Genomic DNA, 20,933 nt, shown 5'->3' on the forward strand with positions numbered 1-20,933 from the left:
AAGCAAATAAACAAACAAAGGTGAAAATAGTATGCTTCAATCCATATTTAGTCTCCATTCTTATCCTTCTGGATGCAGATGGCATTTTCCATTCCAAGTTTATTGGAATTATCTTGGATCACCACATTGCTGAGAAGAACTAAATCTATTACAATTAATCATCACATTATCTTACTATATACAGTGTTCTCCTAGTTCCTCAGCATCAGTTCATGCAAGTCTTTCCAGGTTTTTCTGAAATCATCTTCCTTATCATTTATTATATTGCATTACATTCATATACCATAACTTATTCAGCCATTCCTCAAATGATGACATCCACCCAATTTCCAAATCCTTGCTATCACAAAAAAGAGCTGATATACATTTTTGCACATGTAAGTTTGTTTCCTCCTTCTATGGTCTCTTTGGACTACAGACCTGTAATGACAGACCCTAGACTGCTGGATCAAAGGGTGTACACATTTAATAGTTGTTTGGGCATAGTTCCAAACTGCTTTCCACAATATAATCACAATTTCACCAATAATGCTTTAGTATCCCAGTTCTCCCATATCCCCTCCTAAGTTTATCATTATCTTTTCTTATCATCTTAGCCAGTCTGAGAAGTGTGAAGTGGTACCTCAGCGTTTAATCCATTATTCTTTAAATAATATGACATGTTAAATAGGAAGGTTGTTTCATTGAGGAATTTAGGCTGCTTGAAATTTTAGTCTCTAGTGCTATTGATGGTTGCCTTTTCTATTATAGGAGAGAGTCAGAAAGGAGAAATCATTCATTAGCTCGTCATGCGGACATCCTTGCTGCTGTAGAAACAAGGCTCTCCCTGTTGAATATGACTTTCATGAAGTATGTGGATTCCAATCTCTGTTGCTTCATTCCAGGAAAGGTAAAATAATGGGAGACTTAAGAACTGCCAAATGGTGGATCCAGTTTTTGTAAAACTGTTTTAACCAAATGCAGGATTTTACCATTTTCATCAGAAATTTCCTCTATCATTCAAGTTTACAGTGACATGTACACACACATATTTGAGTCACTATTCAAGTATATAATATTTCAACTTACTAAAGGTTTACTGATATCTCTAACTTTATTAATGTTCCTATCAATGGAACTTGTGTGATGTTTTTCATATTGTAGTTTCAAAAAGATACGTGGTAGAGTTCCAAACCTGGAGTTGTAGAGGGGGAAAATGCTTTATTGAGACACATTCAAAACTAAGTCCAGTTAATATTTAATATAGAAATATACATACTATGTCCCTTTCATTAATATATTTTAAAAACATCTCAGGAGTTAAAGTGTTTTATGTATACCTCAATTGTCTCACTTATATCAAATAAGGTCATATTTGTAAAGCATTTAACACAGTACCTAGCACATAAGAACAATCTATAAATGTTAGTTGTTATTGCTATTAATATTCATTATTACTTTGTGATTTCAAATTCACATGATCTATAGTCATGTAGACTTTAGGAAAAAGGAGAAGATCTGAAGTTGATCTTTATTTTGCTGCTTATTAATTTTTACAAAAAGTTTTGATAAGGAAAAAGGTTAAAACTAGTAGTTGGTGAGGTTTGGGAATTAAATAAATATGAATTGTGTCTTACCCTTTTTGTCTTATTACCCATGGATAGATAACAATACAATTTGTCAAATTTCCCTCAGACATTTACTTTCTGTGTGATCCTGTATGATTTGCTCAGACTCACATAGATGCTAAGGTGGCAAGGCAGCTACTGGAACCAGGACTTTGATTCCAAATCCAGTACTTTGAATCCAAATCCATTTATTATGATGCTCCACAGTAAAACCTATGGCCTCAGGTGCTTATATGCAAATACACAAAGTATACACATAACAGAGATAACTAATAATTGAGGTAAATTTGTCCTTCCTCGTATCCATTAAAAATTGGTAAGATGGATTTGAATGTTGGGTAGGATGTTGAGTAGAATATAGCTTTAACAGACTATGTCTAATTCAAAAGAAATAGAATAGATAAAACAGAATGAATAGAAAAGACTAAAAAGTAAGGGGAGGGGGTGTATTTAAATGAGAAAACCTGAAATGAAAAAGAGTAGAAGTAGGAAGAACTATGGTGACAGGCATTTGGATATGCATTAATGGAGAAAGAAGAAAAAATACCAGGAAAAATGAGTAATTGAAGGAACAGTCAAATCAATGCAAGAAAACCTAAAAGATAAGCTCAACTGGATAATAAACATCCACTGTATGAAAATTTTAAAATAAGATTCTTTTTTTTTTTTAAAGTCCCAACTTTAAAAGTTTAGTTGTTAGGAAAAGTAATCTAAAAGACTATTGAAACTTCAGGGAAGGCAACAAAAAACAGAATAATTGTAAAAAAAAGAAAACCCATGGGGCAGCTAAGTGACACAGTAGTTAGAGCATCAGCCTTGAAGTCAGGAGGACCTGAGTTCAAATCTGGCCTCAGACATTTAAACACTGCCTAGCTATGTGACTCTGGGCAAATCACTTAACCCCAATTACCTCAGAAAAAAAAAATCATAGAAGATAATGCAAGTATGTTGGAAAAATAAGCTCATTTCACTGTAGTAGAGAAAATACATAAAGTTGCAGAACGATAGAGAACAAATTTTAGAATTATCAGTATAGTCTTAACAGCAAAAAAGAAACTGAATCTGGCCATTGTATTTCTTTTTTTTTTTTTTTATAACAGCTTTTTTATTTTTCAAAATATATGCAAAGATAATTTTCAACATTCATCCTTACAAAACCTTTATTTTCCTTATTTTTCTTTCTCCCTCTCTACCTTTCCTTTCCACTAGACAGTAAGTAATCCAATACATGTTAAACATGTGTAATTCTTCTAAACATATTTTCACATTTATTAGGCTGCACAAGAAAAATCAGAACAAAAAGGGGAAAAAATGGGGGGTGAGGAATAAGCAAGCAAACATAACAACAAAAAAGGTGAAAATGCTATGTTGTGATCCACATTCAGTCCCCACAGCCCTCTCTCTGGATGCAAATGGCTTTTTTCCATTATAAGTCCATTGGAACTGACCTGAATCTACCTCGTTGAAAAGCGCCACGTCCATCACAGTTGAGCATTGAAAATCTTGTTGTTGCTATGTACAATGTTCTCTTGGTTCTGCTCACTTCACTTAGCATCAGTTCATGCAGGTCTCTCCAGGCCTCTCTGAAATCATCCTGCTCATTGTTTCTTACACAACAATAATATTCCATAACATTCATATACCATGATTTATTCAGCCATTCTCCAACTGATGAATTCATTCAGTTTCCAGTTTCTTGCCACTACAAAAAGGTCTGCCACAAACATTTTTCCACACATGGGTACCTTTCCCTCCTTTAAAATCTCTCTGGAATATAAGCTCAGTAGAAATACTGCTGTATCAAAGGGTATGCACACATTGATAACTTTTTGCACATAGTTCCATGTTGCTCTCCAGAATGGTTGGATGCATTCACAATTCCACCAACAACATATTAGTGTCCCAGTTTTCCTGTATCCCCTCCAATGTTTATCATTTTTTCCTGTCATAATAGCTGATCTGAGATGTATAGTGGTACCTCAGTTATTTATTTTAATTTGCATTTCTTTAATCAATAGTAATTTAAAGCATTTTTTTCATATGACTAGAAATTTCTTCATCTAAAAATTGTTCATATCCTTTGACTAATAGTTGGGGAAAGTCTTGTATTCTTTTAAATTTGAGTTAGTTCTCTATATATTTTCTCTATTTCTCTAAAATATATAATAATAAGTAAATTATATAAATATATAAAAATTATATACATTTAAGGGATTATTCAAGAAAATCTTCCAGAACTATCAAGAGCACTTAACACTCCAAATAGAAAGAAATTCATAGAGGGCCTCTAAAGAGAAATTTAAACTTGAACTCACTCAGACACATCATTGTCCAATGTCCCATAGATATTATTAATTCATCATGTCCAAAACTGAATTAATCTTCCTTCCCACTTCCCCTCTATCTTGACTTCCTTATTATTCTCTAGGGCACCACCACCATTCTTCAGTCAACCAGGCTTACCATGAAGTATTATTTTGAATTCCTTATTCTCTCTCATCCTTTATATCCAAACCATTGCCAAGTCATGTTCATTTTCCTTTCATACAACTTCTCTTGTATGTCATTTCCTCTGACTTGTGTCATGTCTGTTTGGCTTGAAGTCCTCATAACCTTGTCCCTTCCTAATTTTCCAGTATTCTTACACTTTTTCCACCATGCACTTTACAGTCCAATGATATAGGTCTTCTTTCTGTCCTTCCACACCTATATTCATTTTCACAGACTGTTATCCTTGTCTACAGTGTTTCCCTCCCCATCTTCATCTCCAGACTTTCCTGGCTTTCTTCAAGTCCCCATTACAATCCAACTTCCTACAACAGTCCTTTCCTGGTCCCTCCTAATGCTCCTGTATATATCTTGCATGTATATAGTTCTTCACATGCTTTCTCCCCATTTGAATATGAACTCATTGAGAGTTTTTTTTAACTTTTTTTTTGTATTCCCAGAACTGAATAAGAGTAAGCACTTAATAATTGATTTGAACAAATAAAAAGTCCTTAGAGCTGCTAGGAAGAAGAATCAAATTAAATATATACCATCAGATATCATTCAGTATCACCAGATTTGTCCACTCTTTCAAAAACAGAAAAAGCTGAAGTAATTGGAATATGACATAATTTAACAAAGTAATGTTTAGATACAGCTGTTACTTTCTGGTAAGTATAGCAAAAAATAGAAAGCAAGTGTAATTATATATATATATAACAATAAAAGAAAACAGACTGAGTTAAAAAAATTTAGGTATTTCATTTGAAATAGCATTTGAAATGCTAATAGTCACATTATGGTTGTAGCAGTGATGATAGTAAAGTTGAATTCAAATCAAACTGCATTGAGAAATAGGAGTATTTAATATCCTAAAAAGGAATGATTATGGATATTTTTGTATTTTAAATTTACATATCAAATCAAATTTATATATTACCTTATACTTTTACAAGTATACAAGTATACAAGTAAGAATAGAATTATTAGCAATGTCAACAATTAATTAATTTTCTCCATACACATTGCTAGTATTTCTTTTTGAGATTACCTCCCATTTAAATATACCTTATAGGAACTTAATTATTTCCATGTTATCTTCTATGGTAATGTGATCTCTCTGAGGGCAGGGATTATATTTTTACTTTTCTTTAGAAATCTGTGGTTCAGCACAGTGCTTGAATCAGTGTAAATGCTTAATAAATGTTTGTTAAATGGTGAGATTTATTTTGCTCTACTGACTCTGCATATTTGCAACAACAGTTTTGTTTTTCTTTTTTTCAGTGGTACCTAGGGGGAAAAGGGATAGAACATAGATTGTAGTTCATCGGAAAATTTTTAAATTTAAAAAAAAAAATCTATTTTGTTTTTTGACTCACCAATGTCAAAATATAATCAAGCAAAAGGATAAACACAGGTTGCAGAGTTAAACAGATTAGTGAATTAACTATACCATACAAATATAATAGAGATGTAGTGGGAAAATGCTTTTTTTTTTTTTCAAATAAACAGAGTGCTTATGGGAAGATACCATTATAAGAGGATTCAGAGATTCCCTGATCCCCTGAAAACATTAAATCAGGACTTAAATATACTTTAATCTAAGGATGGGGAAAAATCACCAGTAGACTTTCCTGCTAACCCAGGAATCTACAAAGAAGACAACAGAGTCCTTGAGAGGGGGCCTGGCATAGCGACTGAAGCCTAGGCAGCCCCTGGAGCCTTCCAGAGAAGCCCCAACATTCTTTGCTCCCATGAAGCTGGAGAGCAACTTAGAGGCATTCTTGGTGGGTTCAGCATCTCTTCCCTGCCAGAAGCAAACAGCATTAGAGCTCAACATATTCCCAATCAGTAGCTGGCTACCTGAGCCCAACTCTAAAAAAGCTCCTGCTGCCAAGTCCAATGTAGTGCTCCTGGACTAAGCAGAACAGAGCCTCAGATTAGCCCCAGTCGAGTCACAGTAGCCCCTAAACTCAATCCTGATCTAACAAAGAGAAACGGTCTTGATCATTCTAGTTAAGATTTATTGTGGCAACAGTGTTAACTATATGTAAGAGAAAGACCAAAGACAAAATACAGTCCCTGAAGCCTAAAACTGGGACCTAGCATAACAGAAGCCCTTGACACCCAATCCCTCCAGACCCCTAGCATCTGTATGGTATATAATATGTAATATAATAAAGCAGAAAGAACCCTTATGAAGAGAGAACCTCCAGGCAGAGTTCAGTCAGAGAGGAACCCTGGAGCCTCTTAAAGAAAGGGCCTTATCTAGCCCATTGTAATTAGCCTGAGGCAGACCCTACCTATCCCACTCAGTTTCATAAGGACCCAACATTTGTATTATGGCTACGAAGAGTGTAGGAGAGCCTGGAGAAAGAATGGGAAAACTAGAGAGTAAAAAATGACAAAGAAAGCTAACAGCTTAGAACAGGTGATAGAAAGCCTCATTAAAGAAATGAATACCCTGGGGAGTAAAATGGGCCAGACAGAAAACATTTGACTTAATAAGACAAGAAATAAAAGAAAAAAATCAAGAAATAGAAGAAATATGCATCAGTCTTTACTCTTGACTTTTCTTTCTGGAGATGGATAGCTTGTTAAATTGTGAGTCTTTTAGAACTGTGGTTGGTCATGGTGTTGATCAGAGTACCAAGTCCTTCAGAGTTGATTATCGTGGTGGGGGTTTTAATATAGACTTTAATTTTTCACTTCCAAATTCTCTTGCCTTCTCCCCCATCCATTTTGAAAAGGCAGAAAAATCCAAAACCTATTACAGATATGTATAATTCAGAACATTTACAAATTAACTACATTCCTCCCATTCCCTTTAAAAAAAAAAAAAGTGAGAAAAAAATAAACTTAAATGCACTTTCAGGCCATTAGTTCTCTATCTGGAGGTGGATAACATGTTTTGTCATGGGTTCTTTAGAATTGTTGTCAGCCATTGTGTTGATAAAAATTACTAAACTCTCAAAGTTAATTGTTTTTACAACATTGCTGTTACTGTATAAGTTGTTCTGGTTCTGATCACTTACTTTGCTTTGATGTATACAAGTTTTCTCAGTTTTTTTTCTGAAATTACCCCCTTTATCATTTCTTGCAGCATAGTACTATTCTGTCACCTTCACATACTATAACTTGTTCAGCCATTCCCTAATTGATGGGGATCCCCTCAGTTTCCAATTATTTGTGAAGAGTTAATATAAATATTCTTATACATATGAGTCCTATTCCATTTGCTTTGATGTATTTGAGGTAAAAACTTTTATCATGATTATCACTGGGTTAAAGTATAAGTACAATTTAATATCTTTAAGGGCACAATTCCAAATTGCTTTCTGAAATGTTTAATTAGTTCACAATTCCACCAACACTGCATCAGTGCATTTATTTTCCCATATCCCCTACAGCATTTGTCCTTTTCCTTTTTGTGATCTTGTCCAGTCTGATAGGTATGAATAGATACTTAGAATTGTTTTAATTTACATTTCTTTAAATATTAGTGGAGAACATTTTTTTCTTTTTTTCTTTTTTTTTTCTTTTTTTGCTGAGGCAATTAGGGTTAAGTGACTTGCCCAGGGTCACACAGCTAGAAAGTATTAAGTGTTTGAGGTTAGATTTGAACTCAGGTCCTCCTGACTTCAGGACTGGTGCTCTATTCACTGAGACACCTAGAGCTCCAGAGAGCATTTTTTCAAATGACTATTAATAGCTTATATTTCTTTCTCTGGAAATTGCTTATTTATATACTTTGACAATTGGGATATGACTCTTATTGTAAATTAGATACAGTTTTCTGTTTCAGAAATGAGACCTTTATCAGAAAAACACTGCAAAAATTCTTCTCCCTCCCTCCCCCAGTTTCACACCTTTTTGTCTCATTTTAGCTATATTGGTTTTACACAAAAACTTTTAAATTTTCTTTTATCAAAATTATCTTCAAAGTACTTTATACTGCCTGTAATTATTTTAAATGGATTTTCTCTTATCTCTTTTTTGTTGGTGATATATAGAAATGCTGATGATTTATCATTCAATTATCCTTGTTTTCTAGTGTTAATAATAATGGGTGTTGTATTTTTTCAAAAGTTTTTCTGTATCTACAGAAATAATGGCATGATTTTTGTTGTTAATGTTATCAATCGTGTTTATCATTTAACTAATATTAAATCAGCCCTGCAATCTTTGCATAATTCACCCAGTCATAGTATATGATTCTTGTCATCTGTGGCTATAATCACCTTGCTAATATTTTATTTAAAATTTTTGCATCAGATAATTCTGAGGTATGGAATTAGAAAGGGTATCATTTTTTGTGTGTGTGCAGCATGATAATTATGGAAATATATATATATGGAAGAATTGCACATGTTTAACATATTGTCTAAGGTAATAGGGAAAAAATCACCATAAATGTTGGAGGAGATATGGGAAAACTAGGACATTAATACATTGTTGGTGAAGTTGTGAATTTATCCAACCATTCTGAGGAACAGTTTGGAATTATGCCCAAAGGCATCAAATTGTGCATACCCTTTGACCCAGCAGTGTCTCTACTGGGATTATATCCCAAAGAGATCATAAAAGAGGGAAAAGGACCCACATGTGCAAAAATGTTTGTAGCAGCTTTTTTGTGGTGGCAAAGAATTGGAAACTGAGTGGATGCTCATCAGTTGGGGAATGACTGAACAAATTATACTATATGAATGTTTTGGAATATTATTGTTCTATAAGAAATGATGAGCAGGCTGATTTCAGAGAGACTTACATCAACTGATGCTAAGTGAAATGAGCAGAACCAAAAGAACTTGTACATGCCAAGAAGATTGTGTAATGATCAATTCTGATGGATGTGGCTCTTCTCAAGAATGAGATGATCAGGCCTATTCCAATGACCTTGTGATGAAGAGAGCCATCTACACCCAGAGGGAGGAATGTGGGAACTGAATGTGGATCACAACATAGCATTTTCTCCTTTTGTTTGCTTGTTTTTTGTTTTTCTTTTTCTTTTTCAGCTGATTTTTTTGTGTGTGCAGCATGATAATTATGGAACTATATATAGAAGAATTGCACATGTTTAACATATATTGGATTACTTACCATCTAGGGGAGGGAGTGGGAGGAAGAGAGGAAAAAATTTGGAACACAAGGTTTTCCAAGTGTGAATGTTGAAAATATCTTTGCATATATTTTGAAAATTAAAAGCTATTATTTTAAAAAATAAAATAAAAATTTGCATGAGTATTCATTAAGGAAATTGGACTTTTTTTCTATTTTAACTCCCCGATTTAGGTGTCCAGAGCCTATTTGTGACAAAGAAGGAATTTGGTAGGATTTCTTCAAACAGTAGTATTCCAATTTAATATTGGACTTAATTGTTCTTTAAATGTTTGGTAGAATTTGCTTGTAAATCCATCTGGCCCTTAGGTCCTTTCTTAAGGAGTTTATTTATGGCTTACATAATTTCTTTTTTCTAAAATAGTGTTTTTTAAGTATTCTGTTTTCTGGTAGTCTATGGACATTTTATATTTTTATAAATACTTATCCATTTCATTAAAATTGTCGGTTTTATTGATATATAGTTGGGCAAAATAGCTCCTAATTTTTTATTTCCTCTTCATTGATTGTGAATTCACTTTTTTTCACTTTTGATTTTGATGGGTTTTTTCTTTTTTTAAATCAAATAAAGTAATAGTTTATTTTATTAGGGCTGGGGATTTCCCCCCCAGAAAACTAGCATCTAGTTTTATTTAATCTTTGTTTTACTTTCCCTTTTGTCAACCTCTCTTTTTATTTTCAGGATTTGATTTTAATATATAATTAGAACTTTTTAATTAGTTGTATTTTAATTTTTTAATTGTATGACCAATTTGTTGATCTGCTCTTTCTAATTTTTATTGATATAAGTGTTTAGAGACAACTTTTCTCCTAAGTTCTGCTTTGGCTTTATCCCACAAATTTTGATATGTTTTATTGTTGTCATTATCTTTAATAAAACTATTGTTTGTTTCTGTGATCCTTGACCTACTTATTCTTTAGAATTAGATTATATAGTTTCCCATTAATCCTTAGTTTTTATTTCACGGGCTCCTTGTTAAAGATTTTTATTGCATTATGGTCAGAAAAAAGATGTTTCTAATATTCTGCCTTTCTAAATTTGCTTGTAAAATATGACCCTAATACATGGTAAGTTTTGGGGAAGGTGCCATACATGATTGAGGTAAACTTTTTCAATTCCCATTCAGTATTTTCCAGAGGTCTCTCATATCTAAATTTTCTAAAGTTTCTGTTTATCTAATTAACTTCTTTCTTGTTTTTGTTTTTATGACTAGATTTATCTGTGTTTAAGAAGGGTAGATTGAGGTTCCTCCCTCATTATGTTTTTACTTTTTAATTCTTTCTGTAATTCAACTTTTCTTTCAAGAATTTAGATGTGATGGTATTTGGTGTATACATGGATAGATACTAATTTATTATAGTGTCTTTTAGTAAAATGTACTTTTCTTATTTGTCTCTTTTAATTAAAACTTTGTTTTGAGATGTCAGTTTTATTTCCACAGAATAATAGATTCTGTTCCAGACCCTTATTTTAATTCTGTGTATTTCTTTTTTCAAGTGTATTTCTTGTAAACAATATATTGCTGGATTCTGGTTTTAATTCCTGCTGATATATCCTCTTCCATTTTATTGGTGAGTTCATCTCATCCATGCTCACAATTACGATTGCCATGTTTCCCCTATATCCTATTCAATTACACATAACCCCATCCCCTTTTAAGAATCTGTTTTTTTCTGACTGCTGTCTTCCTTAATCTATACCTTCTCTTTCTCTAAACCTCTTTCCTTCTTAAACCCTATTTGGTAAGATGCATCTCTATATCCAGCTGTGTGTATATGTATATTCTCTACTTCTTAAACCAGGTCAGATGAGAATAAACTTCAAGTACTGTCCTTTTTGCCCTTTTGTGCCTGCCCATTATATAACCTCTTCTTTGTATATTTCAATTATGTGAGATAATTTTCTCCATATTCCTCTTCATTCTCCCTTCTCCCAGTGCATTCTTCCCTTACCTTTTTATTCTTCTTTCGAGATCATCCAAACAGAATCACATTTAGGCTCTTTATTTAGTTGGAGTCTCTCTGCAATCCCGGTGATGATAAAGTTCTGAGGAAATATATTTATCATCTCCCCATATAATAATGAAAACTGACTTTTTATTCAAATTTGCCTTTTTATTTTTTTCTCAAATGCTATCTTTGAATGTCATATTTTCCATTCAGCTGTGGTCTTTTTATCAGAAATTCTTGGAAGTCTTCTGTGTCATTGAATGTTCATTTTTATCTCTCTAGATTTATACTCAGTTTTGTTTTATAATTTATTCTTGCTTGTAATTCTTGATCTGTTGACTTTTAGAATATCGTATTTATAATGGTGACTCCTAAATATTGTGTGATACTGACTGTGGGACCATGATTATTGAATTCTTTCTTTCTCGCTTCTTGTAATTTGGCTTTGGCTTGGGGGTTTTAGATTTTGCTTAAAATATTCCTGAGAGTTTGAATTTGGGAGTTTCTTTTAAGTGAATTCTTTCACTTCTGTGTTGTTTTCTGGTTCTAAAATATCTGGGCAGCTTTCCTTTGCAATTTTGTGAACTACAATGTCTACACTTTTTTTTTTCATAGCTTTCCAATAGACTATTGCTTCTTAAATTAAATCTCAATCTATTTTCCAAGTTAGTTGTTTTTCATATTGAATTTTTCTTAATTTCTTTTTTTTCCCAGTCTTTTGACTTGATTTTGTTATTTCCTGATGCCTCATGGGTTCCTTACCTTCTATTTGGCCAATTCTAATTTTTAAGGAATGACTTTCTTTAGTGAAGTTACATACATTTTTTCTTTCTTTTTTTTTTTTTATTATAGCTTTTTATTTACAAGATATATGCATGGATAATTTTTCAGCACTGACCCTTACAAGACCTTCTGTTTCAACTTTTCCCCTCCTTCCCTCCACTCCCTCCCCCAGATGGCAGGTAGACCAATATAATATGTATATATATTATATATATATATATACCAATATATACCAATAATATGTATATATTAAATATGTTAAAGTGTACATACATATATTTTTTCAAACTGTTCATTCTCTTTACATAACTTTTTTGGATGATTCTCATTACTTTTCCCATTTTTTCCTCTAAAACTCTTACACGGGTTTTTTTGTTATTTTTTCTGATTATACGTGTGCAATAATTTTTAAAAATACACATTCATGAATCATGTTGGGAAAGAAAAATCAGAATAAAAGGGAAAAAATCACAAAAGAAAAAAAAACAGAAGAAAAAGGAAAAAAAAGTGAAAATACAATGTGTTGATTTATATTTGGTCTCCATAGTTCCCTCTCTGGATGCCGATGGCATTTTTTATCCAAAGTTTATTAGGATTACCATGAATCTTACTTACATAGTTTAAGTCGACCTTTTTTTTAAACTTTTTTTTTCATATCTTTCTTTAGCATTTTAATATTTCTAGGAACTTTTGATGGGCTTAATTGCAGTCTGCATTCTTCTTTGAGGCTTTATTTGAAGGTATTTTAAAGTTCTCGAGCTTCCCTGTCACCATCGTTCCTCATAAATAGTTGGATTCTTTTATATATCTGTTCTTTTACTCAAACATACAGCACAGTTTCAGAAATTTGTGCATAGTACTCAGTTAGGACTCAGTAACTCAGTTACAGCCACACCTCTCCACGCTAAATCTGTGACCCAGAACTGGATGATAAGGGAGTGTATTTCTGTATCTCTCACATACGTGTGTGTGTTGTGTGTATTTCCTTTTTTGACTGGTTCATTTCTCCCTACCCCCTCCTTTATTGTTTGTATAGATGTCTACTTAGGCATTCTTATTATATTAGGAGATAATTATGAGATAATTTTCCTTGCCCTCCCCTAATGTATTCCTCATTCCTCTTTCCAATTTTATGATAATCTCAAGACATAATAGAACTACTCCCATGCTTTGTCCAATTAGAATCTCTCTGTGACCCCTGATAATTATAGGTTTCAGAGGAGGCCCATATTTCATCTCCCCATATTAGAATTTCAGCAGTTTATCCTGACTAAACTAGTCACTTATTGTTCATTCTTGTTTACCACTTTAATGTTTCCTCTTTTTCTCTTATGATTCTATGTTTGAACTTCAAAGTTTGTATACAGCTGATATCTACATCAGGAATGCTTGAAAGTCCTATTTTCATTAAAGCTCCTTTTTTTCCTCTGTAACATTATACTCAGTTTTTCAATATAATTTATCCTTGACTAGAATCCTTTAGCTTTTGGAATATCATGTACCAAGCTCTCTGCTTTTTTTACAGTGGTGGCATGCCAAATAATTCTGATTATAGTTCTTCAGTATTTGAATTACTCACATATTGTTTGTTCATTTTGTTTATTTATTTGTTACCTAGAAACTCAGGATTTTGCCTATTTTGTTTTTGGGAGTTTTCATCGGGAGATTTTTTTTTGGAAGATAAGTGGAAGATAAAGGAAAACCTGTTTCCCCTTTGCTTCTCTGGTCCTGGGAGATCTGAGCAGTTTTCTTTTAAGATTTCCTAAAAGTTAATATCTAAGCTCTTTTTTTTTTCAGGTAGTCTATTCATTCTTTGATTTTTTTTTTTTTTCTTCACTTTCTTGGTCATTTTTTTTACTATGAGACACCTTATATTTTCTTTTCTTTTCTTTTTTTTTTTTACTTTATTTTAATATTTCTTATCTCATGGCATCATTGACTTCTCTTTTAATCAGTCAGTTAATAAATATTTGTTAAAGGCCTAATATATGGTAATAGACACTCCAAAATACTGAAACTATCCCCTTTATCATTTCTTACAGCACAATACTATCCTATCATCTACTATAACTTGTTTATCCATTCTCCAGTTGCTGAGCATCCCTTCAGTTTCAAAGTCCTTGTGAAGAGCTGCCAAAAATATTTTTTAAACTATGGATCCATTTCTTCTTTAATCTCTGGTCTGTGAAAATGATTCATTGTAACTTTTTTCCCTCAGATTTCCCCATCAGGATTCAATCTGGTGTATTTTGTAGATCTGTTTGAAGGAGTTTAATGGGGGCAAACTACTCTGCCATTTTGACTCCGCTTCCCTAGCCTTACTATGTTAACTTCTCTAATGATGATATAAATGTATATTATTACAATTTTAAGATATCGTGTTATATGTATCAAAGAGGGGAAAATTTTAGTTTAATTTTAAATAATTTAAAAGTAATGAAACTGTCTTAGGAAAGTTGTGTGAAACCTGTAGCCAGTTACATCTTTGATAGGACTATAAATTAATCTTTTTCATGATCAGTAAGATTATAAAACTAATTGTAGATCTATTGACCCCAAAGGTATAATTAAAAGTCAGAAAATACTTACCTTGAGAAGTAGACAAATTAATTGTCACATATCAATATAAAGGAATATTAGGCAGTTTTAAAATGATAATTTCAAAGAACATTAAGAAATGAAAAAAGTACAAATAGAACAGAACTGAAATAGCCTTTTCGGTGACTACAACCATTTAAAGGAAAAAACTTTATATGCATACAGTTTATTTTATTTTATTATTTTTTTAATTTTATTTTATTTAATAATAACTTTGTATTGACAGAATCCATGCCAGGGTAATTTTTTACAACATTATCCCTTGCACTCGCTTATGTTTCGTTTTTTCCCCTCCCTCCCTTCATTCCCCCCCCCCCCCCCAAGATGGCAAGCAGTCCTATATATGTTAAATATGTTGCAGTATATCCTAGATATAATACATATTTTATGCATACAGTTTAAAAAAGAACAAATCAAAAAGGGAACATGAAGGGAGTATTTTAAGGTGTTTATTATTAAATAGTTCTGATCATATGATTATAAAAGGATTGGGTTTTGTTTAATTATTGTGCTGTGACATATTTTAAAATATTTAGTCAGTCCTCTCAATGTGTGCTCTAGGTATTGACTAGTTTAGAAATGTCTGTCTTACCTTAACTAGGTGTCAGCAAGAAGAGCAATAGTATAATCTATCTCTCCTGCTCCTTGGGGCCTAGTTTTTCCTTTAAGAGATATTGAAACCATCCAGTCAATATTTTATTGACTCATAAAGCTTAGGCTAGTAGCATCACTTCCTGATCTCCAGAGTATTAAAACAGCTCTAAGGGAGCTTCTGGCACTTACTAATGGTCAGCCAAATGACCAAGATAGGCAGCTTGGGCAGGAGAGCTTAGTTCAGCTGAATCAACTCTGGGTGTCCACAATGCTGACATAGCCTTAGGTAATTATCTTTCTCTTGCTGTGGCTAAGTTAATCTCCTTTTATTGACTGTTGAATTTTGTTCCAGTCAAACATGAACTAACTACCAAAGGGCTGGCCTAGCCAAGAACTGCCAAAGGGAGTGAAGAGAGACCTCTGATATGAAATGGGGCAACAGCAAGAGTGGCCAGCACTGTGGCCAGGGAAAAGGGAGCAGGAGCTGAGGAGAGAGCACCCCAAGTCAGACATTAGGCCAGCACAGGAGGAACACGGAATGCTCACTCAAAGCCCATATGCAAGAAACTTTTATCTTGAGGTCTTCAGATATCACAACTTCCAGAGGAGGATATGCTTTATGGTCTTATAATTTAGGATCTTAGTAAGCATTCTGAAAGCCTGTCATTCTCATTTTTCGATTTTTATTGTTATAATTATATGGTTGTAAAATTGATTAGTCATGTCTGACTCTTTGGGATCTTCTCCACAAAGACACTGGAGTAATTTGCTTCCAAGTTTATTTTATAAATGAACTAAATTAGGAAGAGGAAGATGCAGAGTATAAGGCAGTCTATATTCTACTTGGCCACCAAAGGGCTCTCCCCCAAGGGATAACCTGCAGGATAAGATTTGCAAACTTAGTGAATTCAGGAAAGATCTGGCTAGATGAGCTTTTAATACATTATTTACTCTCTACATATTGGTAAGGTTAGTTTCCTCACTTCTCTGAAGATGCCAGACACTTGAAGGGGGAGGAAATTTCAGAAGTTTTGGTTGAAAGGTAGAATTACCCAAATCTCTGGCTCCTGTTCCTAAGAAAAATGCTAGGAAAAGAGTATTTTAAATTATTTTGCCCTTCTCCCACTTTTAATGTTATTTTGACTAAAGTTACTGAAGTTGTAAAGTAGAACTTCCATTTTATTTTTTTGCTTATTCTGCATGCTAAATTCCAACTTATAAAATTAACTGTGCTGCTGTCTTACTTTGTATTATAGAACATTTCATAAAATGATCTCCAGTAGAATAAAGGAAACTATAAACAGGAAGAAAGCTAAAGTAAAGGAATGATAGCCCCAAGTAAAACACTTTAATAAATTAAATTTCATGCTATCTGGAATATCTAGTCAGTGAACACAAATAATGATTTTCCCCCTACTCTCTACTTTTATGGGAAGCAAATGACCATTGTCTTCCCCACCAATGCCAAGAAAAAAATCTGATTATTATTAATTAATTTTTATTAGCTTATTTTTTAAATCCTTAACTTGAACTCTAAGGAATAGATTGCAATATTCTGAAGTGCTTTTTGAAAGAAATATTAAATTATATATAATATGTTTGTATTTTATGATATGATATATGTAATATCTTAGAATATTTAGGTAAAGTACTCTGATCAACTATTTCCCCAACCTCAATTATGAGTTTAAGGTACTATTTTAAAGCCTTTGAATGTACATTAGATGTGAAGTAAAAATAGAAAGCAGATGTCATTTATTTTCCTCTGTTCTACCTGGAATACCCTGTACTTCCTAATTCTTTGCCATATACCCCTCCCAGCAGCCAGATCTTCCTTCCAAAATCTACTCTCAGTTGCTGCTTTGGAAGGGTCAGTGCTACCTTGAATGGTAAGAACATAAAAACATAAGAACTATCACAATATGGTCAGATCCCGCAGTCCCTATCATCCAGGATTCAGTCTCAAGTGGGGAGTCTTATTTTAAAAAATAAAAAAAAAGGTATCTAATCTTCTAAATCTTTAAGTCTCTTCTTTTCCACATCAGCTGCTCTCCTGAAGGACAGAAACATGAGACATATGTAAATATTCATACATTGGCTGATAATTTTTCTAAACCTTGCTTAGTTTCTTCTAAGCTCTGCTGATTTGCATAACCTCCAAAAATATGTAATGTTTATTTTGAAAATCAAAAAAGTAGGATTTTTATTTAATTGTAAGGTCAAAGACATTTGAATGCTCTCTGATACTCCTTATCCATATGATCCATGAGTAACTGACAATATTTTTACATGAAATTTACCCAGTTTTAATATGTGTATAAAATTTTATTTAGGCACTGAATTAATAAAGGAGAATAACATATATATCTTGATAAATTTCTTGGACCTTTATCTGAAATTTTTTGTTCATATTCAGTTTTTCTCATTTTAAATGCTTTTGTAAAATGTTATAAAACAGGATTTTTAACCTGTCATGTCAGATTCTCTTGGCAATATAAGTGAAACTTAATATCCCTTCTCAAAATAATAAATGCAAAATATAAAATACATATGATTACAAAAGAAACCAATTATTTTGAATTCTCAAATTATTTTTTAAAAACCATTTCTCAGAACTAAACCCTGCTATAAAAGAATCATTTTGGCTTTAGGACTCAATATCTCTTAACCTCTGTGGTCCACAGCCTCTTCATCTATTAAAAAAGGGAACATGAGCCCTGAGGTTCCTTCCAATTCTAAATCTGCCATCCTCTGACTCTTTGATATATATTTGCTAATTCTGAGTACTCACAGCTGCTTTCTATGGTCAGCACAAATTCACTTAAAAGTATAAATTTATCACAATCTTGTGATAATACTAGCAGGTGATATTGTGATAAATGGCCAATCCATTAATCACATTAGAATTCTAGAGAAATTTTCTCTTTCAATTTAATTTTTTTTTAATCTAGAAAACTAATGAAAATTCATTATTTTAGGTAATTGATGAAATTTATCGAGTGCTGAGATATGTAAATTCTACCAGAGCCCCACAACGGGCTCATGAAGTCCTCCAAGAGTTAAGGGATATTTCCTCCATGGCAATGGAATACTTTGATGAGAAGATTGTCCCAATTCTAAAGAAGAAATTACCAGGATCAGATGTGTCTGGGCGACTCATAGGCTCTCCTCCAGGTATATACTATTTATGTTGTATCAAATTTTCCACTAATTTTAACTGTAAAATTTTACTTAAAAGCAGTCTTTTCCAACCAGAATGAATGATATGTAATTATGACTAAACTTGGGCCCAGAGAAGAGCAAATGAACTTCCTTCCTTTCTTTAGGGGTGGGGTGAAAGTATTGAAAGGGATGTGGAACCCCCTACAAATACTCTCAGACTTGGTTGATATGTTAATTTTGTTGAACTGTCTTTTTAAAAATGTCTTTTTTTTTTTTTTAATTTATGTGTAGGGGAGTGGGAAGAGATATTCTTTAAAACAAAAGTGATATGCTATTTATGATATTCCCCTTCTCTTCATCTCAAGACCTTTTAATATCATCCCCTGCTCTCTCCTTTCCATTAATGTTTCTCTAAGATAGCTTCTCATCTTGCCAAAGTCAACCCAAAATGTTTTCCTTTGATCTCATCCTCTCTTGTTTTTTTTTTTTTCCAGAAGATTATCTTATCAAACATCTCCCTTTTGACTGGGTTCTTCCATATGGCCTTCAGACATGCCCAGGTCTTTCCTACCTAAAAAAACCTTTATCATATCCTAGCATCCCATACTACCATGCTGTATTTCTCCTCCATTCTCATCCAAATTCCTTGGAAATCTTGTCCACACTTTTTATTTCTTTTCCTCTTACTTTTCAGTCCTTTGCAATCCAGCTTCTAAGCTCATTACTTAACTGAAAGTGCTCTCTTCAAAATCACTAGTGACCTCTTAGTTGCTAAATTTGCTGTTTTTCCCAGTCCTTATCTTTTTTTTTTTTTTTTTTAAACTTAGTGCCATTTAACAATGGAAATTCTATCCTTTTTGTCAATTGTGAGTTTCCACATATTCTGACTACATTTTTATTCTTGGGGACCAAATTTACTTTTATGAAGTTGGCTTTATTGCCTTTAGGATAAAATTCAGACTTATGTAGACAGCACTAGTTTTTTTCTCTTGAGCTTTATCTTGGGCCAGCTATTGGATAATGACTAGTCCCACAAGCATCTCAGACTCAACATGTCCCTAACAGAACTCATGCTCTTTCCTATCAAACTACTCCTTTTAAATTTCCTGGTTTTTCTCTTTGAGATTTGTGATTTTATTAGTGTCCTTAATTCCTCACATTTTCTTACCCCATTTCTTAATTCACTTGCCAACTATTGCCATTTTTCATCCACAATATCTCTTTATTTCAGATCCTTTCTCAGCTGCCACCTTAGTTATCTTATTTCCTTCCTCTCTAGACTATTGCAGTGTCCTCCTAATTGGATCATCTCAAAAGCTTCTCACCATTTTAGTTCATTCTCTACATAACTGCTACAGTAATTTTACTTTCAAACAGATCTGACCATATCATTCTCCTACTCAATTTCAGTGGTTCCCTATTGCCTATAATATAGAATACCAGTTTCTCTATTTTTTCTTTAAAGCTTTTTATAGTCTGGCCAAAGTCAATCTTTTCAGCATCCCTATATATTTTATTTAATTAGCCCATGTATATTTGTATTCATTCTCTTTAAATTTATCCCATGTATACTTATCTATATAATGTCTCTCCCATTAGAATATAAACTTTTTGAGAATTGGTATTATTTATGATATCCTCAGAATCTACTAGCAGTGCCTGACCCCATAGTAATTACTTAACAAATACTTGATTGATGTAAAAACAAGTTTTATTAATTCAGCTGAAAACCCTATTCTTTAATTTCATTATTTTTCCTAGAGACTATCCATGGATCAATTCCTTCTAAAGCAAATAAATTTATGCTCTTGGGCATTAACTATGACTATTAGATTAGAAACTGAGTAAGGACTGACCCTATGATGAAAGAAAACTGTCGTGGCATTGGTTTTTGGTTAACATTTAAAACACATCAAAGTCTAAAAGATATGTTGAGTTAATTTTAACAGCGAGAAAAATGTTTATTATTGCTACTTTTATTTCAGTACTTTTATAAACTTATTAAAGGTGAGATTTTTGGAAGAGAAGGGAAGTAGACCATGGAATAGCAGTAGGCTCAGAGAAAAGGCTAAAAGAAAAAATACATTTCATCAAGGGAAAGGAAAGAAAGTTGGTGCTGCAATGTTACCCTCAATATGTCTCACAAATAATTAATCCTGATACGGAAAATCAAGATAATAATAATAGCTCTAATAGCTAGCAAGTGGTATTAATATACAAATTGTTTCGTTTTTAAGCATCTGTCTAGAAAGGATCACCAAGTCAACCCAAATGATGATTTCTCATGAGTTCAACTATTATGTGGATATAGATCCCAGCTTCTTAAACTGTAGTTCATGACCCCATATGGGATCTTGTAACTAAATGGTGAGGGAGGAGGGTCACGAAATTATGATTTATTATCAGTGAATGTTTCATTAGTATACCTATACATCTGGGGTCCCATAAAAATTTCTCAAGTGAAAAGGGGTCACTGGAAAAAATTTTAAGAAGTCCTGCTATAGATCTCTACCAGATTCCCCTACAGAAACTTTGCCTCTCTCCTAAGTTTGACTTTCACATCACTGTCTGTTGAACACTTGCAACTGAATTGTTCCATAAATATCTCAAACTTAACATGTCCAAAAGAGAACT

General features: G+C 32.9%; 1 protein-coding gene across 2 annotated transcripts in view; it reads left to right on the forward strand.

Annotated features, from left to right (window-relative positions):
* The window catches only part of FBXO28 (F-box protein 28), a 60,469-nt gene that overhangs the window by 30,710 nt on the left and 8,826 nt on the right, over positions 1-20,933 (forward strand). The window contains exons 3-4 of one of the 2 annotated variants that reach the window (XM_051993382.1): positions 751-889; positions 18,116-18,311. In XM_051993382.1, coding sequence (XP_051849342.1) covers positions 751-889; positions 18,116-18,311 — 335 coding nt within the window. The remainder of the gene's footprint in view (positions 1-750; positions 890-18,115; positions 18,312-20,933) is intronic. The other variant, XM_051993383.1, reaches the window with a different exon arrangement.

The sequence above is a fragment of the Antechinus flavipes genome, chromosome 4, assembly GCF_016432865.1.
Source record: "Antechinus flavipes isolate AdamAnt ecotype Samford, QLD, Australia chromosome 4, AdamAnt_v2, whole genome shotgun sequence".
Classification (NCBI taxonomy): Eukaryota; Metazoa; Chordata; class Mammalia; order Dasyuromorphia; family Dasyuridae; genus Antechinus; species Antechinus flavipes.